This window comes from Pan paniscus, chromosome 18 (assembly GCF_029289425.2).
Source record: "Pan paniscus chromosome 18, NHGRI_mPanPan1-v2.0_pri, whole genome shotgun sequence".
Classification (NCBI taxonomy): domain Eukaryota; kingdom Metazoa; phylum Chordata; class Mammalia; order Primates; family Hominidae; genus Pan; species Pan paniscus.
In genome coordinates this window covers 63,265,943-63,289,813 of record NC_073267.2, presented here as the reverse complement: position 1 = coordinate 63,289,813, position 23,871 = coordinate 63,265,943, and the positions used below count along the sequence as shown (strand labels likewise).

Sequence of the window (23,871 nt, the reverse complement as noted above, 5' to 3'; positions counted from 1 at the left end):
TGTACTGTGTAAATGTCCACACCATAATACCTCACCAAGGCATTCAACTTCTAGCAATTTTTCCTATGGAAATAAAGATATATGTACAAAGATGTTCACTGTAGCAATATATATAATATCAAAAAACTTGAATAACCAAAGTAGAAGATTATTTTGTGATTTAAAACATTTTCTGAACTTTACTGAAGTATAATTGACAAACATTTTATATATCTACAATGTAAAATGTAATGTTTTAATATACATGTACATTGTGAAATGACTTCTAAAACCAATCTAATTAATATACCCATGACCTCACAGTAACCGTGTGTGTGTGTGTGTGTTAAAAACATTTAAGATCTACTCTCTTAGCTAATTTCACATATGTAATATAGTATTAATAAATATAATTACTGATACTGTTTGGATCTGTGTCCCCACAAAATCTGATGTCATACTGTAATCCCCAGTGTTGGAGATGAGTTCTGGTGGGAGGTGACTGGATCATGGCGGTTTCTCATGAATGGTTTAGCACCATCCTCTCAGTGCTGTTCTCATGACAGTGAGTTCTCACAAGATCAGGTGGTTTAAAAGTGTGTGGCACATCCCCCCTCACTCTCTCTTCCTCCTGCTCTGGGCATGTGAAGGGCTGGCTCCCCCTTTTTGCTTTCCAACATAATTTTATGAGGCCTCCCTAGAAGCCAAGCAGATGCCAGCATCCTACTTCCTGAACAGCCTCGGGAACTGTGAACCAATGAAACTTCTTTATAAATTACCCAGTCTCAGGTATTTCTTCACAGCAATGTAACAGACTAATACAGTTACTATGCTGTACATTAGGTCTCTAGAGCTTATTCATTCTGCATAAACAAAACTTGGTACCTTTTGACCAACATCTACCCAACATCCCTCAAACCCTTGGAAACCACATTCAACTCTGTGCATTTATGAGTATAACATTGTTAGATTCCACATATAAGTAAGATCATGTGGTATTTGTCTTTCTGTGCCTTGCTTATTTCACTTAGCATAACATATTCCACACTGTCACACATGACACAATTTCCTTCTTTTTTAAGACTGAGTAATATTTCATTATGTGTGGATATGTGTGGGTATGTGTGTGTAGATATAGATATAGATATACCTTCTGCATTTTCTTTATTCATCCATCTGTTAACAGATATTTAGGTTGTTTCTAAATCATGGCTTTTGTGAATAATGCAGCAATGAACATGGGAATGAAGATATCTCTTTGAGATACTGATTTCATTTCCTTTGGATATGTATACCAAAGTAGAATCGCTGGGTCATATGAAAGTTCTATTTTTAACTGTTTGAGAAACCTCCATGCAGTTTTCCACAATGGCTGTTCCAATTTACACTCCCACCAATGGTGTACAAGGGTTCCCTTCTCTCCACATCCTCATCAACACTTGTTATCTATTGTCTATTGTATAATAGTTATTCTAACAAGTGTGAAGTAATATCTCATTGTGGTTTTGATTTAGATTTCACTGATGATTAGATGTTGAGCACATTTTCATATACATGTTGAGCATTCATATGTCTTCTTTTCAGAAATGTCCATTCAAGTCCTTTGCTCGTTTTTAGGTCAGGTTACTTGTTAACCTGCTATTGAGTTTTATGAGTTATATATGATATATATATAAATATAAATATCATTAAAATATATTTAATATATAGTGATATATATTTATATGATATATAAATCATATAATGAAATATATATATCATTGATATGATATATAGTGATATATATTTTTATACTACACACGGCATGTAGAACCTTGCACATACTAGAAACTTACCACATATTTGGAGAGAACATCCTTTTTCTCTCCCCAGGTATTAGCCAGAAACCATAGCTATCTTTCTTAATTGCTAATGGAAAATTGGATATGAGATAGGATGTGTAAAGAAGGAGGTCAGAAGACATAGAAACAGAAATTGGAGGTTGAAGTGGCTTCTTCTGTTTCATTCATTAACTTTGAGAGATTCTGGTCTTCACAGTTTAGTGGAACTGTGGGCAGAAGTCATGGGGTCTGCACATACAAAGGGGAAAATGGAGAAAACCATTTAATTATCTTTTCTGTCAATCTACCCTCTCTCCCTTCTCATCTTTTTTTCTGTCAATCTAACCTCTCTCCCTTCTCATCTTTCCTTTTCCCCAACTCGCTATACTCTGCAGTCTCCTGGGAAGAGTTACAACTCGGAAGAATAAAGGAGAAAGGTAGCCCTGGCTAAAGTGGATTAAAGATCTTTTTGCTTATTTAGAAAGCAAAAATCGGCCAGGCAAGGTGGCTCATGCCTGTAATCCCACCACTCTGGGAGGCCGAGGTGGGCGGATCATGAGGTCAAGAGATCGAGACTATCCTGGCCAACATGGTGAAACCCCGTCTCTAGTAAAAATACAAAAATCAGCTGGGCGTGGTGGCACGAGCCTATAGTCCCAGCCGCCCAGGAGATTGAGGCAGGAGAATCATTTGAACCCAGGAGACGAAGGTTGCAGTGAGCCGAGATCCCACCACTGCCCTCCAGCCTGGGTGACAGAGTAAGACTCCGTCTAAAAAAAAAGAAAAAAAAAGAAAAGAAAGCAAAGCAAAAATCAATTATTAACCTCAAGAATCTATTCTCTTCAAAACCCATCAACAAACTGAGCATTCCACAAAAGTTAATTCTAAAAAAAGGGGAGAAGGAGAGGGGAAGTTATGTACCTTGAGATTATCTTTATCTCCATACTTGTTTTGTTGAAAGACTTTTCACTTCCATGGAAAAATTTTATTTTGGGGAAGATTTACAAAACTAGCCAAAGCTCTTACCAATTTCACTGATCACTGTTTACTGTCCTATTTATTTGGTGAATGAATACCTCTTTCCTGAGAATCTCTTTATTGAACATTTCCATTTGAAGCTTTAAAACATAAGGATACTTATTTTTAAAGTTTGTATTGCTTAATTTAAAAGTAATAATATATCATCCAGTCAAAGAAGGCATCAGTTTAAGATGGATTCCAATTTCAGAGATGTTAAATATGAAGAAAAAATGTCTACCTTGGAGCTGATGAATTAGGGTACATGCTCATTGTAGAGAATTTGCAAACTATAGAAAAGTGTAAAGAAGAGAAAATATTATTTATAATTATTTGGTCTAATTCCTTCTAGTTTTTTTTTATACTTAGTAATGTGTTTATCCTTTGTTTATATAAAATTAATATCATGTTGTACAGACATTTTGCATCTTTTTTCCCTGATACTTTTATATTTTGAGCATTGTTTTCTTATCACTAAACAGTTCTTGAAAATGATTGTTAAAAACTGGTTTAAAAATTAATCCCTTACTTTCAAGCAAGACGTCAGAATAGCACTTGTCTCCTTGTAGAAACATCAATTTGAATAACTATCCATGCACAGAATACCTTTATAAGACCAAAGGAATCCAGGTTAAAGATTACATTGCCTGGGTGGAGCACAGAAATAAGAAAAGACACATTGATGAGTAGGAAGAACAGTTTCAAATTACCTACGTCACCTCTCCCTGAAGCCTGAGCAGCACAGTGTCAAGAGGGATACCCTTTGTGTGGGGGAAGGAGAATGAAGTGAGTACCCAACTTCTCTGTAAACCAAGCAGATGCCCACCCCAGTGAACCCCAGTGATAGGGTGGCCTCCAAAGACGAAGGCTCCAAGCCTACTCTAGCACCAGGTATGCCCTTGTGGACTCAGGCTCCAGGTCAGCCCTCGAAGCCCCAGAATCCAGGACTTCCCATATGTATATATATATATAGAGAGAGAGAGAGAGAGAAAGAAAGAGAGAGAGAGAGAGAGAGAGAGAGAGAGATCAGGTTCTCAAAAAGCTTAGTAGTAGTAGGTGACATAAGTAGGTGACATAAGCAGCTAGAAGCCCTTATCCTAAGTGAATTAATGCATGAAAAGAAAACCAAATACTGCACATTCTCTCTTATAAGTGGGAGCTAAACACTGAGTAAACATGGACACAAAGAATGGAACAACAGACACTAGGGCCCACTTGAGGGTGGAAGGTGGGAGGAGGGTAAGGATCGAAAAATTATCTATCAGGTACTACACTTATTACTTGGGTGATGAAATAATCTGTATACTAAACCCCTACAATATGAAATTTACCCATGTAACAAACCTGCATATGTATCCCTTGAACCTGAAATAAAAGCTGGGAGAAAAAAAAAATACTTCTATACCAATAACAACAGTCCACAGGGGAAAAAGTTGTGGCATCCACATTGATTGGTTGGTTCCCTTGCCATTAAGGGCATTCAATTTTTTAACATCACTCCTAAATAAATGAGCTATACACATACCTAGATGAGGGGGTAGAGAGGGCAGTGTGAACAAACATAAGAAAAAAGGTTGTTACCCCAACCAACTGTAGGACAGACTACAAAACCACTATAATGAATTGACCAAGGACTATGATTTGTATCTTTATACCTTTAGGTATGTATCTTATGTACCTTGAGATCATCTTCACCTCCATGCTTGTTTTTTTTTTTTGAGATGGAGTCTGGCTCTGTCACCCAGGCTGGAGTGTAGTGGTGCGATCTCAGCTCACTGCAACCTCTGCCTCCTGGGGTCAAGTGATTCTCCTGGGTTCAAGTGATTCTCCTGCCTCAGCCTCTCGAGTAGCTGGGATTACAGGCACACGCCACCACGCTCAGCTAATTTTTGTATTTTTAGTAAAGACAGCCTTTCACCATGTTGCCCAGGCTGGTCTCGAACTCCTGACCTCAAGTGATCCACCTGCCTCGGTCTCCCAATTGTTTTTATAAAAGTTTTCACTCCCATAGAAAATTATATTTAGGGGAAGATTTATAAAACTAGTCAAAGCTCTTATCACCTTCACGGATGGCTGTGTGCTGTCCTATTTATTTGGTAAATAAATATCCCTAAAAAAAAAAAAACAAAAAAAAACTTAAGATGTTTATTGGGCTTAGATTACAAAGTCTAAGGAACCTTCCAGCATGAGGTATATAGTCTGACCTTGAAATGTGCTGCCAGGACTGACTGGATGAGGAAAGTCAAACTCATTCCCGGCCTAGTCCTAAATTCGAACCTTCAATAAAGATTGACTGAAAAAAATAATGGCATCATTCACAGTCATTCTTCCACTGTCTTTACAGGAGTGGCAAATAACACACACAGGATATACAACCTAAATAAAGGCCTAAAAAAAAAACATTTTCTATAGCTCATGCCTTTGGGAATTATGTTCAATAGACAGGTGGCCAAAGAGGGCATATGAAGACTGTTAGCCAATGGGAAAAATTCCACCACCAAACTCAGATGCAGAATGACCCCAAAACAGTGTGACTCTAATTGAATGAAATAAGAGAGAACAAAAAAATTTCAAAATGCATAGGAGCCTAAAAGAAACCAACACATTATTTTTATCTTTGATGGTTTTCTTATAAAAAAAATTTAGAGGGGAATGTACAGATGGATCCAGATACTGTGTCGCTTTAGAAAGTTCTGTGATGTCACGTGGTTAGTTAGACTAGATGTAAGGAAAAGAAGCATGAGTTACTGTGAAAAAGAATAGGCTGCCATGGAAGATTCTAAATTCTGTCTCTGGTAATCTCCAAGCATTAGGTGAATGGCCATCTGTTTGAGAAGGAATTTCAAAACCTTTCCCAGGCAGGGGCTTTCAAGGATAGAATTAATACTTCCTTTTGCTTGTATAACCAAGACACACTACCATGAAATGAAAAAAAAAAAAAAGCCAATCCTTGGTTCATTCATTCACTTATTAGTTCAACAAATACTTAGTAAGCACCAGCCATATTCAAAGTACTGTGTTAGGTGCTGTACAGTATACAAAGCTAAAATAGTCCTTGCCTGGAAGAATCTAAAATATGGTATAATTTTTAGAAAATTTAAATATAACAGGATTTTTAGAAAATTCTAAGAAAGAGAAACACAAATGATCCAAGTAAAAGTAGAATTGGCAGGAAGTCCCAGCCAGAGCAACCAGGCAAAGGAAAGAAATAAAGGGCATCCAAATTGAAAAGAGGAAGTCAAACTATCTCTGTTTGCCAGTAATATGATTGTATAGGTAGAAAATCCTAACAACGCTTCCAAGGACTCCTAGATTTGAAAAACAAATTCAGTAAAGTTTTGGGTTACAAAATCAATGTACACAAATCAGTAGCACTGCAATGCACTAACAATGACCAAGCTGAGAATCAAATCAAGAACTCAATCCCTTTGATGATAGCTAAAAAAAAACAATAAAGTACCTAGAAATAAACTTGACCAAGGTAGTAGAAGATCTCTACAAAGAGAACTATAAAACACTGATGAAAGAAATCATAGATGACACAAATGAATGGAAATACATCCCACACTCACGGATTGGAAGAATCAATATCATGAAAATGACCATACTGCCCAAACAAATTTACAGATTTGATGCAATTCCTATCAAAATACCAATGTAATTTGTCACAGAATTAGAAAAAAAAATCCTAAAATTCATACAGAACCAAAAAAGAGCCTGAATAGCCAATGAATCCTAAACAAATAGAATAAATCTGGAGGCATCACATTATCTGTCTTAAAATTATACCACAAAGCTGTAGTAACTAAAACAGCATGGTACCGGTATAAAAGTAGATACACAGACTGATGGAACAAAATGGAGAAGCCATAAGTAAAGCCAAATACTTACAACTAACTGATCTTCAACAAAGGATATACTGGAAAAGGGACACCCTATTCAAAACAGTGCAGGAACATTGGATAGCCACATGTAGAAGAATGAAACTGGATCCCTGTGTCTCACCATATACAAAAATTAACTCAACATGGATTAAAGACTTAAACCTAAGACCTGAGCCCATAAAAATTCTAGAAGAAAACTCTTTCTAGACATTGGGCTAGGCAAGAATTTATGAATAGGACCCCAAAAGCAAATGCAACAAAAAATAAATAAACGGGACCTACTTAAACTAAAAAGCTTCTGCACAACAAAATAAATAATTATCAGAGTAAACAGACAACCTACAGAATGGGAGAAAATATTTGCAAGGTATGCATCTGACAAAGAACCTATAAGGAATCCAAACAAATCAGCAAGAAAAAAAACAAATAATCCCACTAAAAAGTGGGCAAATGACATGAATAGACATTTCTCAAAAGAAAATATACAAATGGTCAATAAACATATGAAAAAATGCTCAATATCATATATCATCAAAGAAATGCAAATTAAAACCACAATGAGATATCACCTTATCCTAGCCAGAACGACCATTACTAAAAAGTAAAAAAATAATAGATGTTGCTAGAAATGTAGTGAAAAGGGAGTGCTTATACACTGGGGGTGGAAATGTAAATTACTACAACCTCCATGGAAAACAGTATGGAGATTTCTCAAAGAACTAAAAGTAACTCTACCATTTGACCCAACAATCCACTGCTGGGTATCTACCCGAAAAAGAAGTCATTATATCAAAAAGATATCTGCACGCATATGTTTATTGCAGCACATTTCACAATTGCAAAGATATGGAATCAACCAAAGTGCCCAACAACTGTTGAGTAGATAAAGAAAATGTGGCATGTATATATACCATGAAATACTACTCGGTCATTAAAAAAAAATGAAATCATGTCTTTTGCAGCAACGTGGATGAAAGTGAAGGCCATTATTCTAAGTGAAGTAACTCAGGAATGGACAAACAAATATTGCATGTTCTCACTTATAAGTGGGCACTAAGCTATGGGCACATGAAGGTGTAGAGAGTGGTACAATGGACATTGGAGATTCAGAAGAGAGGAGGCTGGGAGGGGGGTGATGGACGAAAACAAAAACAAAACACTTATCAGATGTCTACTACTCAGGCGACAGGTACATTAAAATACCAGACTTCAACACTATACAAATCATCCATGGAACCAAAAACTGCTTATATCCCTAAGGCTACTGAAATTTAAAATATTTTTTTTTTCTTGAGACAAAGTCCTGCTCTGTCACCCAGGCTAGAGTGCAATGGTGCGATCTTGGCTCACCGCAACCACCGCCTGACAGGTTCAAGGGATTCTCCTGCCTCGGCCTCCCCAGTAACTAAAACAGGCACTAGGACTACAGGTGCCTGCCACGACACCTGGCTAATTTTTGTATTTTTAGTAGAGATGGGGTTTCGCCATGTTGGCCAGGCTGGTCTCAAACTCCCAACCTCAGGTGATCCGCCCGCCTCAGCCTCCCAAAGTGTTGGGATTACAGGCGTGAGCCACCGCACCTAGCCTAAAATGATTTTTTAATGGAATTGGCAAAGGTGTCCAATGAGAAGAAATCCCAGTATGATAACTGTGGTAGGTGGGGTATGAAGAAGCCAGTGTTTATCAAACACTGAACAAGTCACATGACGAAACATCTAGTGATATTGAGCAATCATTATAGCATGCTTCTTCTATCAGTAAGAGTAAAAAAAAAAGACGAATATAAGTTCCAGGGGGAGAGGGAAACTATGCAACAAAGTCATGATTCAAATACAAAGCAGCTAAAATGTACATAATTTTGAGCTTTTGATTAAATATAAAATCTTGACCTGACATGTGCAGTATTCTTCATTCATTGGCACAGGTTGGATGGTTACAGTAGATTACATTTTCTACCTATTAATTCCATCACTCTATCTCGTTTTGCAATAAACAACACTTACATCAACATCATTATGTACTGGCTTTCTAATTTCAGATCAACCTATAAGCGTGCTTGTCTTATCAAAATTACAGATCTGTATGTAAAGTTGTAAACCTCAATCATGTCAAAGTAATGACATGGCTGAAAGAGAACTTTAATTCCCCACATTACATACTAAAATTCAAGAGAAAGTATCTACAAACTGGTTCTAAGGAAAGTAATTAAGGAAATAAACCCCTAAATGTAAAGGTTAACTAGCCAAATTTGGCAAGAGTGAGAGGTAGTATCAGAGCACTAATTCCATAGTTCTTTTTTCTTTTTCTTTTCTTTTTTTTTGAGACAAGGTCTTGCTCTGTCACCCAGCCTGGAGTGCAGTGGCGCGATCACAGTTCCCTTCAGGCTCAACCTCCCAAGCTCAGCTGATCCTCCCACTTCAACCTCCCAAGTAGTTGTGACCACGGGTGTTTGCCACCATACCTGGCTTACCTGGCTTTTTTTTTTTTTTTTTTTTGTATTTTTTGTAGAGACAGAGTTTTGCCATGTTGCCCAGGCTGGACTCAAACTTCCGGGCACCAGCAATCTGCCTGTTTCTGTCATTCTTAACTGATCAACAACCAAGAATGCTTAAAGTTATTAAAGAAATAAAAGTACGAGTATATATATGTTTAAGGGTTAGGGAGGTAATCAAAGAATAAAACGCAAATACAGTGAAAAGCAGTTACCTCTAAGGAATGGAACTTGGGGATAGGTGGAGTTTTTCACTTTCCATTTTAGATCTTCCTCAACTTTCCATTTTAAACCTTTCAATTTTTATTTCCTTGTGCATGTAGTATTTTTATAATAACAATAATAATATGAATGACATACTGACATAAAAAAATTTCCAGCACATATTACGTACAAAAAACAAACACTAGAGTAATATTTATAATAAAGTATCATTTATGTTTTTTAAAAATACAGCAGCAGCAACATATATTTAAATATGTCAACATAACTATCTTTATGCTAACACTTACAAAGGACCAGATGGGAAAGCAAGGGGAAAGAGAATGTCTACATTTTATTTCATATAGTTCCACAAAGTTTGAATGAGAATACATGTGTGTTCATGTATTATTTCTCCAATTATATTTTTCCTTTTTTTTTTTTAAGACGGAGTCTCACTCTGTTGCCCAGGCTGGAGTGCAGTGGTGCAATCTTGACTCGCTGCAACCTCTGCCTCCCAGGTTCAAGTGATTATCATGCCTCAGCCTCCCGAGTAGCTGGGATTACAGGTGCACGCCACCACACCTGGCTAATTTTTTTTTTTTTTTTAGTAGAGGTGGGGTATCACCATGTTGGCCAGGCTGGTCTCAAACTCCTGACCTCAAGAGATCCGTGCGCCTCGGCCTCCCAAAGTGCTGGGATTACAGGCGTGAGCCACCGCACCCAGCCATTTTTTCCTACATTTTTAAAGAAAAAGGATACCGTGGCTATATAATTAGTAGAGATAGCATGGGTCAGTGGAAGAAAGAATAGCTTTGGTCTCAGAAAAATTTAGACAAAAGCTTTACCAGGTAGTGTCATATTGAACAAGATATTATACTTCTCTAAGCTTTAGTTTCTTTTTTTAAAATAGTTTTATTGAGATCTAATTCATGTACCATACAATTCACTCATTTTAAATATCTAATTCTCCTTTGAGAAAAAGCTGCAAAAAGAAGAAAAAAGAAAGTATATAATTCAGTGTATTTTAGTACGTTCAGAGTTGTGCAACCATCACCACAAACTAATTTTAGAGTATTTTCATAGCCTTAAAAGCAGCCCTGTACCCATTAGCAATCAATCTCCATTAATTTTTTTTCTGGAAAAAAAAGTGAGTGTCAGAATGAGAGTCTACTATGTAATAGTCCTGTAATAAGGAATAAACAAAAATATATCAAATCTGCCAGCACAATGCCTGGACCTTCATAGGCACTCAAGACATGCATTTCAGGTAAAGTTCAAGACACAAATGATAGAGAAATGAGCAAAAACCTGGATGTAACAAAAAAGTGTAAGAGGTAAATAAAGCCTTTCAAGTACTCAGGAACCTGCTCAGATCCCTATCCTTAGAGTAAATTCCACAAGTCATGACCTTCTCCCTATTAAATAAAAATAAAAAAAAAAAATCAGGTATCAAGTAAAAAAGCACAAGCTTGAAAACGTCAGTATTTGGGGGCATATTTTAGAGTGAAAGTTTCAGGAGGAGAGATACATCCTCACCCCTGGAAAAAAAAGAAAAATTGAACACAAGAAGCAAACAGTGCAGTTCCTGAGAAGATAACAAGAATGCCAGAAGTTCATACTGGACAAGCAGTGGAAACTATATTGTCATGTTTCTACTTTTCAAAGTGAAAATAAACATGACAGGTGCTCATTTGGCTGTTCAAGCACTTTCCACTTAAATAGCAATTCCTCCAGCTTACCAACTGCAGCCTGAAGTTATAATTTATTACTGGTTTCTGTATTATTCCCTTGCCTCGGCAGAAAGCAGAACATAGCACCTACATTTCAAGACCCATGAGAGGTAATAAAGTATAATTATTTTAAATTTATGATTAAGCCATAAATTATGTGTACTTTTTACTTTAGCTGGTCATTCAGAGGTTGGTGAGGAAGGGAATGGGGTCAGAGAAAGAAATAACAAAAGCTTTTTCCTTTGAATAAAATGTCTAAATCAGGGCAAAACTGAGGGACACCTGGAGGATTTACAAAGATACCACAGTTTCCATGTTCAGTCCCAAGGGAGCCCCCGCTTAAGAGTCTAAACTCCTGGAGACCTCTGTTCTTCCTGCTCACAGGGCTACAGACTCCAGTGGGAGTGGCCATGTTGAGTCAAAAAACAGAAGCATGGCAATTTACAGTTTAGACCACATCAAATATTTCTGTGCTCTGGGTCTTGCTGCCTCTAAGCCATAGGTATTTCAAGGAAGGTGAACTTAATCTATAAAAAACTACTGGCCAGGCTCTAAAAGTAAAGCTGGACTCCACCAAAGTAAGACTGATTACTACAGGGCTCCGATAACCAATGGACCAGATGTTAATTCTCCTCACCCTCAAGAATCCATTGGTAAAACTTCCCTTTCTTGTAGTTCCTATATGTAGCAAATATACGTATGGAATGGTATTTTGTGAAGGTGACAAAACTCTGGGCATGAAGCAGGATACGAACACAGCATTCAGCATTCTTCTATCACCCAGTCGTCTCACTGGTTCTCCAATATGCCATGGTCCAGTTCCCACTCTTCACAAGTCTGCACTTACAAATTATAGCTTGCAAAGCCTATTCCCATACATTTTCTTATTTGTACTCCCAAAAACTCTGAGAAGGAAGTATCATTAAGCTCCCATTTTACAGTGAAGGCAGAGACTAAGAGAGGCACTAGCAATACACAGGCAATTGACAATGCGGTGAGTCTGGGACCCGGTTACCTGATAGAAATCCTATGGTCCTTTCACAACTCTACCCTAAACTGTTGACAAGGTAAAGAAAAACCAAAAAAGAAGGGCTATGCATTTACATTTCTATTGCAGTTTTCTTTTTTTGCAGTGGAATTTTTACCTGGCAACTTAAGTTTTGAAACTGCTGATTGGTATAGTAACAACAAATACTTGAAAGTGAGATTTAGTTGGGCTTAAGAAACAAAAGTAAATAGAGCAGAGAGAACAGAGTCATGAATGGTGACATGTAAAGAATAACAATAACAAATTAAGGGGGGAAGAGAGGGCTTTTGCCCCAAATGTTTACCTAGCACTCACCTTTGTCCTGAAACATCCCACCTCCACACCCAGCTCCTGGTTAATAAACATAATTTTGTTGATGTCCCTTGAACTGTATAATCTGTTCCACAAAAAACAAACCCACGGTTTGTCTCCAAGCCACTTTTAAGTCCCTAACTCCCTGGTTACATTCAGTCTATGGAAAACATCTGTGGCAAAGTAAATCATCCTACTCTGAGAAAGACCAGAGTGTATTTTTTTTTTCTCTGAGTGTGTTTTGAAGTCCTGGTTGGAAAATTAGTGAAAATTGTAAATCTGTTTGCAAATCTGGTCACGTCTAACTCTGAGATTAGGGCAAAGATTCCAATTTAAAAGAAAAACCGTGACAACCTTAGTTAAGCGTGTCCTCAGGCACTGCCAACAAGGCCTTCACTCACTTCCATGGGCAGTGGATTTATTACAGGCACCCGACACGTTCCCCATCAGACACCCCTGGAGTATTTACTTGAGACAGCAGGGTTCAGCCTGCACTTCCTCTGCAGACCAATATATTATTATAAATTGAGCTAAACTGTTTCCTTTTCATAAGTGCTATGAAGTTCAGATTTCAGATATCAGCACGGGGCCGAAGTCCCTCCCTCTACAGGGCTCCTTGTGCTATTTGGATTTAAAAGTAAAGAGAAAAGGCAGCATTAGACCATGGTTGCTTTTACTTTTGACTTTTTAAAAAAAGAGATGAAGGAAGATTCATTTCAGAAATCAAATATGACATCCTAATAAAAATATATATTCTAAGTGCAGACTTTGGGATATATTGTGCTGTGTTTGGCACAGTTCAGTAGGATACCAACTGTATCACCTACATCTAAAAATAAGACATGGGAAATCAAGAGTAGATTTTATATTATGTCTTGGATATCAGCTCCTATAAAATAATGCTAACTTCTTCTGTTTATCATGTACAATAGCTCAAGGGACCCAATGTATATTTTACAGTGTATACTCATTATAACACCAAAATCCAATGAATAATGTCATTATTTAATATTTTCATTAAAATACAGCTCTTTTTTTTTTTTTTGAGACGGAATTTCCCTCTTCTTGCCCAGACTGGAGTGCAATGGCATGATCTCGGCTCATTGCAACCTCTGCCTCCCAGGTTCAAGTAGTTCTCCTGCCTCAGCTTCCAGAGTAGCTGGGATTACAGGCATCCACCACCACACCCGGCTAATTTTTGTATTTTTAGTAGTGACAGGGTCCCACCATGTTGGCCAGGCTGGTCTCAAACTCTTGACCTCAGGTGATCCGCCCACCTCAGCCTCCCAAAGTGCAGGGATTACAGGTGTGAGCCACTGCGCCCGGCCTATAATCCAGTTCTTAAACCCTGAGAAACCCACAACCTTAAGAAGAACAGAAAAGAAACAAACAGAGTATCATTAACTTCTTTTCTTCCCTTCCTGAACAATTTAGTCTTAAAGCCATTAGGTGAGGCAGAGGCATCATGCCAGGTGGGAAGAAGAAGGCACAGGAACCCTGAGCAGCATTCAGCACTGAGTAGGGTGAGGAGGGCATCCCTACGGGAGAAGGAGGGCTGGCCTGACATGGGATGTCAGACCCCGAGTGGGATAAGATGACAAGATACAATCCATGCTTCTTACTAGCTGTGCAGCCACGGTTAAGTAACTACATAAATTTAACCTCAATTTCCTCTTTTGCAGTATAGCTAATATTTGTTTCTCAGGATTGCTGAGAAGATTAAAAGAATGTTTGTCATTAATTCCCAGTAAATCTGGTTTTTATTCATATTACTACTATAATTCCAGACATATATATACAGAAAAAGGCTGAAAAGAAATATATTAAATCAGGCATTAACCTGATTTTTATATTCTTTCTTCATTTCAGACTCTTTTTTCCAGAGTTTCTTTTCTCTCAAATAAGCACATATTGCTTTTTTAATCAGAAAAGAACACACAAGATGTTATTAAATATATGGAATATAGCTGAGTTTTTAGAGTACTTATTTACTTTTTTTTTTTTTTTTTTTTTTTTTGAGACTGAGTCTTGCTCTGTTGCTCAAGCCGGAGTGCAGTGGTGCAATCTCGGCTCCCTGCAACTTCCACCTCCTGGGTTCAAGCAATTCTCGTGCCTCAGCCTCCCCAGTAGCTGGGATTACAGGCATGTGCCACCACACCCAGCTAATTTTTTATTTTTAGTGGAGACGGGGGGTTTCATCAAGTTGGCCAGGCTGGTCTTGAACTCCTGACCTCAGGTGATCCACCTGCCTCGGCCTCCCAAAGTACTGGGATTAGAGGTGTGAGCCACAGCACCCAGCCACTTTTATATTTTTAAAAAGTAAACGCTATTTTAAAAGATAACATTCTGGCTCTTATTTCTTTGAAAGATATACATTGCTAATAGAAACTTCTGAACAAAGTATCCAAAGGAAAGTGATTTACTGGCTGATACTAACATCTATTAAGACTCAGGCCAAATATCTGTATTTGAGTGGTACAAAAAAAAATGAAACAATGTTTACCTACAAATGACACTCAATGATGGGGTAGGGACTTTAAAAAATAAACTTACTTCCTGAGATCAGGCAGGAGAGACAGTGGGGAAGAGAGAACCTTAACACTGAAAACATTCCCACATAGAGATTTCAGTGTATTGGGATCAGGTTGAAATAGCCCCATTTAGAGTAGGAAAAGCACTGCATAAGATGCCTGCCACCCATTCTGGTCCCCGTTCTACCTCATAACTAAGTGACTTTAGGAAGATCACTTAAAAAAAGAACAATTTCTGCCATCTGCCTCACAAAGCTGACAGGAGATTGGGGCTGCTTGTGTGAAACTGATGTGTAAACTGCAAAGCAATGTTCACATGGAAGGCAAGAGATGAAGGGCATACTTAGATCAGTGTTCAAGAAATGCAGGAATCTCCGCATGAGAAGAATTTAAGAGGTAAAGGGACATCGCATTAAGTGCCATTAAATCACACTATTTGAAAGAGTCCCTACATAATGATCTCCCAATCCTCCTGCAGACATTAAGGAGAAAGTCTCAGACTGGTACCACTATACAGTTAACACCTCTCTGTTACTAATCTCCTCTTTTAACAAACACAGAATAGGACTCAGACTCAGGATCTCCGGCAAACAAAAGTAGCAGGCCCTTAGTACTGTTTTGGTTTCTCTATATTTATATTTCTAAAGCCCTTCTAATTATGCCTAGTGATATTGGATTCCCATTTAAGATAGTGATGTAAAATCTCCTTTTAAAATAAATCCAATTCAGTGAAAGATTAAAAGTTACTTTATTTAGGCAGAAGTACATGAATGTGACCAAAACCTTGAAGTTGATAGGCAATGAGCTAAAATTTGGAAAATGCTTAGTGGTAGAATGGCCTAAAGAGCTATTCTGTACTCCGAATTCCCAAAAGGCAAGAACCAAGATTCATCCACCTCCAATATCTCCCCTGGAACCTTACACAGTACCTGGAACATAGTAGACTCTAAAATACCCAATTAACTGGGAATCAACTGTTATCATAAATACTGGGCTTCAGCCCTGGTTCTTCCTGGCTCCAAAAGCAACATATGAGTAGATTTCTCCAGGTAGATAGGAGTGAGATAAACCCCAAATAATCAGGAACAAGAGCCAAGTAGAGAATAAACCCTGAGAAGCTTTGTGAGTAAAAAAGATACTGTTTACACATTGTGCATTGGAAAACAAGTAGAAAGTCCAAAAATAAAATTAAAAACTTACAGCAAAGAAGAAAAAAACAAAGCCTCACAAACTCCACAGCTTCAGTTGGCCTAACCACAACTGAGAAACTGCTTCCCAAAGAACTAAATGACAAGTTGAGAGAAAGGCCCCATTGTCAGGTCAGCTGTTCCTGAGAAGAAACAACATTCAAAACTAGAAGAAAAAAAAAAAAACTCTCACTACTAAAAACTAATACGGACAGGAAAGTATTTTTTAAAGTTATAATTTCACCTGGATGATTTAATACCTCTGATAAAGAATCCAGAAAATTGTTTAGCATATTTGAGGAACTCTGCATCTACGTAGAATAAAAAGAAAAACAACTTTTAAATGGGCCGGGCATGGTCCTGTAAATCTCAGCACTTTGGGAGACCGAGGCGGGTGGATCACCTGAGGTCAGGAGTTTGAGACCAGCTTGGCCAACGTGGTGAAACCCCGTCTCTACTAAAAATACAAATATTAACTGGGTGTGTTGGTGTGTGCCTGTAATCCCAGCTACTTGGGAGGCTGAGGAAGGAGAATTGCTTGAATCCAGGAGGTGGAAATGGCAATGAGCAGAGATTGCGCCACTGCACTCCAGCCTGGGCAACAAGAGTGAAGCTCCATCTCAAAAAATCAGCAATATCTCAAAAAAGAAAAACCTAGTTACATGTTCTTATAAAGAAGTTTCCCTCTTAATATAAAATACTCCAAAAGTTTATTTCATAAGACATATTCAAAATATAAATCCTATAATCTAAATTTAGACACTAGAGTTTCAATATAATTTTGATTTTCCAAAGATTACCAAGCATGAAATAGCAGTCTCCTTGGTGAAGGGGTATCGCCAAACCAGGTGTCTCTATGTCCCATGAGATCTTAAAACCAACATGCCAAATATCAGGATCTCTGCCTTCGAGATGAGAGTCATCCTCACTTTCCTCTTCAGGGCCTGCCAAAAGAGAAGAAAATGATCAGAAAGGAAATGTTTAATCTAAGCTTCTGAATTTTATAATTGTTATTTTAGAAAGAATTGATATTTTAATAAAATATGAATATTAAATGAAATATATCTTCCCTTTATGTCATATTTTTAAAAAGATATTCTAGGTTATTTTTAACATATCATTAATTTTTTCATCAAGAAACCTTAAAGAGGCCAGGTGTGGAGGCTCACGCCTATAATCCCAGCACTTTGGGAGACCAAAGTGGTAGATCACTTAAAGTCGGGCATTCAAGACCAGCCTGGGCAAGAAATCAAGACCCCCATCTCTATTAAAAAAAAAAAAATTTTTACTTTTTAAAAATAAAAAACAGATGTAAAGAGAAATTATGTTCTTAGGAAATAAGACTGAACATCACAGAAATGTCAGTACCTTCTAAATTCATCTAGAAATTGGACATAATATAAATAAAAAGACCAAAGGGATCGTTTTTTAGATGAATGGGGTTAGTAACTAGGAAAGCTGTTTCTATAATACACATGGAAATATAAACAAGCAAGAACAGCCAAGGAATGTTTTTCTAAATATATAAAGAGCAACTATACATCAGTAAGATAAAGGCCAATAGACAAATTTAAAACTGAGCATGTTATAAAGGCACAATACATAAAAGGAAATAAAACTAGCTCATAAACATATAAAAATGTTCCAATTTATTCACATAAAAGAAATGCATGTTAAAGCCACAAGAGAGAAATTTTTTCACCTATCAAAACAGAAAACATCAGTTTGAAAACAACACAGTGTTAGCGTACAGTAAAATGGCACACTCACACTCTCTGTAGAGGACAATTTGGCAATACTATCAAAATTACAAACGCATAAGCTCTTTGACTCTTATAGAAATTACACTTTTAAGAATGTATACTAAAAGTCCTACATTCAGGGGTTGTAAAATGACTGTTGAGCAAGTATATTTATTGTAGTATTGCTTGTAAGAGCAAAAGATCAGAAATTACTCAAATGTTCATCAGTAGGTTTCTGGTTAAATAAATTATGATCTCTCCAGACAATAAAATACTATGTAGTCACCAAAAATAATATGACTATATACAGATATGGAACTATCTAATATATTTTCAGAGAAAAAAATAAATAGGCTATACTCATATAGAAAACAAAGTACAGACTGGGCGCAGTGGCTCACACCTGTAATCCCAGCACTTTGGGAGGCCAAGGGAGGAAGATTGCTTGAGCTCAGAAGTTCGAGGCCAGCCAGGACAACATGGTGAAACCCTACCTCTACAAAAAGTAAAAGAAATTAGTGGGGCATGGTGGCACGTGTCTGTAGCTCCAGCTACTCAGGAGGCTGAGGTGGGAGGATTGCTGGAGCCTGGGAGGTGGAGGCTGCAGTGAGTTGTGATAGCACCAGTGCACTCCATTCTGGGCAACAGAGTGAGGCCCTGCCTCAAAATAAATATAAATAAATAAATATCGAGCACATATAATATTTCTGGAAGGATACTCAAGACTGATTTTTCTGGAAGGATAATAATATAATATTTATAATACTTCTGGAAGGATACACAAGACTGGAATACAACATTTCTGGAAGGATACTCAAGACTAATTTTTCTGGGGTACAAGAGTGGGAGATACACTAAAAAAGGCAGAAGGTATACACACTATGATTTGCCTATAATCACAGCCCTGCAGGAATAACTCTACATAAAAACTTTTAAAAGTTAATTTAATAATTATTTATTGAGCACTTACTATTTACTGGGCATTGCGCCAGGCATGTGGGATATGTCAGTGACTGAAACAAAGAGCTATGCCCCACTGGAGCTTCTCCTTTTAGTGGAGCTGTAAATGTGCATCACTGATTACCATGAAGGGGACATTTTAAATTGAAATTCCATCAGACTTTAAACTGCTGTACTAGACTCTGATCTTCCAGGGCAGAGTCTGTTTTTCTATTTCATCCACAATTATAGCCCTAGTGACTGGCACAGAGAAGGCATTCAATGAACACCATGGCTTGCTTAAACAAAATGTTCTTTTAGTTCACACCATTCACAGTCCTTGTGCTAGATGGCAGGGAAAGAAAATGCTAATTTGGAAGAAAAAAACAAAAATGCCTCAAATTTACAACCAAAGGACATAAGAAAGCATGGCATTTCTGCTAAACTAGTACAGTCCTCAGTACTAAAGAAGTTTAGAGAGGAGAGAGGTTCAACGACAGAACTAGAGCAGAACTCTTAGAGAAGGTCAAACGTGAAAGACAACAGTGTTTTGACTGGCAGAGGGTAGAATAAGAAGTAACGCAGGAAGACAAAAAGATGCAAAGCTTTCAAAATGGACAATAAAGCATGTTTTCCCTGGGCTGTATCATGTACATATCACATAAACAATTTTAAAAATACATACATCCCAGATGGCACACACAGAATCCCTAAATTCTGAATGTCGTACTCTACCGCCAACTGTGCAGAAGGGTCAAAGGCAGTGAAAGGAAGGAAAAAAAGAAACTCCCCTTTGTAACTATTCATTCACATTAATTTGCACTAGGCATGGTGAAAATGAACAAATCAGAAAGCCAAGTTCATGGTCTCTGCAAGGAAGGAATGCTGCTAAGTGACTTTTAAGGATACATCTGACTTTGGATACTCTTTCCCCTAAGTTTGGTCTAAAATCTAACACTGCCATATTAACAGTATCTTACCTTTTTTCATACCTGCCATTCTAATACATGTTTTCTCCAGTACTTTTTAATTAAGAACATCTTTTAATTACGTTTTTTTAAAAGAATAACAATAAAAGTCCAAAGCCATTTCCTAGGTTAATTAAAAAAACATTTTTTTATAAACCTTCTAGAATGGGAATGATAAATACCTTTATATCAGGGGACATGACTGATTGGCTGGTTGCGGCTTTTTAGAGCCCTAGTGGAGAAGAAATCTGAAACTTTCTCTTAGCTCAGCAGGAAAGAGTGTTATGATCAATTACTGATGTCTGTCATGGGCACTACAAGGGTTAGTGAGTGGCAGCACCAGCACTAGATAGTTGCTATCGATGTCTGATGACATTCTACGGGCACTTCTTATTCATACATAATACACTGTTACACTTGAAAATACCAGAATTTGCTAAACTAGAGTTCATGGACCAGAAAAGAACTCACGAAGGTGTGTAGCTTGACCTGAACCATATTTCCTTAACAAATCTAAATGAGTTGCCAACTGATAAAAGGACTTTGCCTAAAAATCCAAATTCCCAGCTACCCTTGAATTACAAGATCTGGTATCACTGAGCCAGTCACAGTGGCTATAGGCAAGAAGTAGCTGCCCATTTTAGACAAGGACGTGACCTTTGCTAGTCACAGTCCCCACAGCCACTTCACTTTACTCATTTGAGGTACCTGCCTAACCACAGCAAAGTCTGTGACCCTTGCTCAAGAGCTGGGTTGCAGAGATCACAGGCAAATCAGTCTCATGACCTGCTTTTGCAAAATAAAGTTTAACTAGAACACAGTCATGCCCATTCATTTACATAAATGGCTGCTTTCACACAGACAGCAAGGTTGAGTAGATAAGACACAGACTATAAAACCCACAAAGCCAAAAGTACTTGTTTCTGGCCCTTTACAAAAAAAATTTGCCAACACCTGTTCAAAAGTCTTGATATTTGTGATCTGATGTCTACTGCACATTTTAGTAAAGAAGTTGAGGCTGCATAAAATAATTATGATGTAATGTGACTAATACCTAATAATGTAACATGACTAATGACAGCATACAATATAATAATTAATGCTAAATTAATTGATATCCAGATCACCTTAGCAAAAGAATATGATATAAAAATTATGTTTATATTTGTGATAACCCAAGACTTGGCTGCTTCATTCTAGGGGGGCACTAATGATTACAGATAGAGCAAACAGCACAAGAAAAAAAAAGGAAATATTTTAGGAAGGTTTTTCACATGTCCCTTTCTGGTCAAATCAGCTATAACTTCTACCATTGAAGTCCACACAAAATTAAAAAGAAATAAAAAGGCCCAGGTGTGGTGGCTCACACCTGTAATCCCAGCACTTTGGGAGGCTGAGGCGGGTGGATCACGAGGTCAGGAGATTGAGACCATCCTGGCCAACATGGTGAAACCCCATCTCTACTAAAAATGCACAAATTAGCTGGGTGTGGTGGTGCGTGCCTGTAATCCCAGCTACTCAGGAGGCTGAGGCAGGAGAATCGCTTGAATCCAGGAGACAGAGGTTGCAGTGAGCCGAGATCGCGCCACTGCACTCCAGCCTGGTGACATAGTGAGACTGCATCTTAAAAAAAAAAAAAAAGAAATAAATAAATAAATAAAAAGAAAACCAATTATAATGACTTGAAAAAAAATAATTTTCAAACTATAAGGAACAGTTTTTATGAAGTTTTAATGCCACTGCGTGTGGACAGTCTAATAAGTGGGAATCTTCATAGGGTAACAGTCTGCTTGACTACTTTCCCTTCTAACTTTCATCCTGGTACTCTTCTCAAGCTGGCATCAATAAAGACAATTAGAGACAATAATTGCAATTAGTCTTTCTCGATGTCTCCCAAAAATCCAACACCTTCGAAATCTGCTCAGTAAAATGATAGTTTGGTGAGAGTTTTTCCCCTCCTTAGGCTGTGCAGGGAGGAGGAAAGTTTTACGTCTGATAAACTTTTTATTGTTAAATATAGTGTTCTTACTTCTCAGTGAAGTCAACTTGTAATTACCTATAGCAACTGTAACTGATTACTCTTGCCCCATGTTATTTTGGCAACAAGCAGAGGCAACAGGTTCTTACTTGCCTTTAAGCCTCAATAAAATTGAAAAGATTTTAAGTACCTCAGTGTGTTTGGTGCGTTCCCAGCTCCCACTAACCAAACTGTTAAATAAGTAGAAGATGTGACAAAATACAAAAGACTGTTAAGTTTAAAAGTCAAGTTTAAATTGTCCAAAACTTCCCCCCAAAATTAACCCATTCAATGTTTTATGCCAGCTGGTTTTTGAGAAAAAATTCTATTTAATAAAGGACAAAATATTTTGTTTACATTTCTAATTATAACCACGGCTCTATAGGAAACAAAGACAGAAGCCAGAGTATGACAGTAGAGATCACAGTGATACTCGAATAAAATATATCACAAAAAATTTTGTACCATATTTAATAACATACATAATAGTGTATGTCAAGAACTTCCCTCATAGGTTCAGTACATATTCATCATCACCATAACATTTAAATAGCCCTCTTTCTTTCTTTCTTTTTGAGACTAGAGTCTCGCTCTGTTGCCCAGGCTGGAGTGCAGTGTCATGATCTTGGCTCACTGCAACCTCCACCTCCCAGGTCCAAGTGATTCTCCTGCCTCAGCCTCCTGAGTGGTGGGGATTACAGGCATGTGCCACCACACCTGGCTAATTTTTTGTTAAACATAGCCCTATTTCTTACTCTCTACTTTCTATTTCCTTAGCCAAGAGCTAAGATACAAAAGATTCTCAGCTTGGTGTGGTGGTTCACACTTGTAATCCCAGCACTTTGGGAGGCTGAGGCAGGCAGACCACTTGAAGTCAGGAGTTCAAGACCAGCCTGGCCAACATGGTGAAATCCCACCTCTACTGAAAATACAAAAATTAGCCGGGTGTGGTGGCACATGGCTGTAATCCCAGCTACTCAGGAGGCTGAGGCAGGAGAATCGCTTGAACCTGGGAGGCGGAGGTTGCAGTAAGCCGAGATAGTGCCACTGCACTCTAGCCTGGGTGACAGAGCAAGACTCCATCTCAAAAAAGAAAAGATTCCCACCCTTGTGATTACTTCCTCTGTTTCCTTAACTCCACACCTGGAGGAGCTTTAAAAGGCTGGTCCCTTGCTATCCATGTCACAGACCTTGAGGCAGGAGAAACTCACAAGTTGTAGATGGCCAGCTGGTACCATGGAGTCTAATGATGCCTTATCTGTCCAGTGCTGATCTTTGACATTCCCATGTCTGGGATGGGAAATCCATTTTGTAGAACGAAAGGAGACAGAAGGCAAAAAGGAAAAGTGTGACATAGGGAAGACACATTCTAGGAGGGAAATGGCATGGTGTGTGTATAAGAGCACAATCAATTCCCAGCTGCAAGAGTGTCACATGAATGACATGGACTTGCAAAAGAAGAGCCTGGAGAAGTGGATGGAGACCAGGACATGGGTTTATGAACCATAGGAAAGAATCTAGACCTTACACTGAGACTACTGACAGACACTAAAGCCTTTTTCACCAGTCAGATCTGTTTTCAGAATGATCTCTCTAGAAGGTACCAGCTTCTTCGTGCATAATTACTACACTTTTTCTAGACACGTTGCCAGCGTAGTAACAAATGGGTACTGTATAAGCCAGAGAGCATTTAGGAAACACAGCTGATGGACTACATCACTAGGAAAGAAAGATTAGCCAAGGAGAAGCCTCCCTGCCAGAGTTCTAGAGTTTAGAAATGCTTTCCTTGATGGGTTGCAAGAAAAGCTTGCTGCTGACACAGCACATACTCCTTCTCAGCCACGGAGCAATGAATGGTCTGAAAAAATGGAGAATTTAGAAAAGTCTGAAGGGGTGGGAAAAAAAAAAACAAACTAATCATTCCCAGCTCAGAATCTATAACAAGAAGCCGCTCTCAGATGCCTCGAAACAAGCAATTCAAGACAAACATAGTCCCTTGACACAGATAAATTGTAAAATTAAT

The 23,871-nt window shown here is 38.0% G+C and overlaps 1 protein-coding gene across 6 annotated transcripts in view; it reads right to left on the bottom strand.

Annotated features, from left to right (window-relative positions):
- Positions 1–23,871, bottom strand: part of FTO (FTO alpha-ketoglutarate dependent dioxygenase) — a 404,110-nt gene that overhangs the window by 248,171 nt on the left and 132,068 nt on the right. For all 6 annotated transcript variants that reach the window (XM_024925915.4, XM_063598008.1, XM_024925916.4 and 3 more), the window contains exon 4: positions 16,983–17,126. In XM_024925915.4, the coding sequence (XP_024781683.1) occupies positions 16,983–17,126 (144 nt within the window). The remainder of the gene's footprint in view (positions 1–16,982; positions 17,127–23,871) is intronic.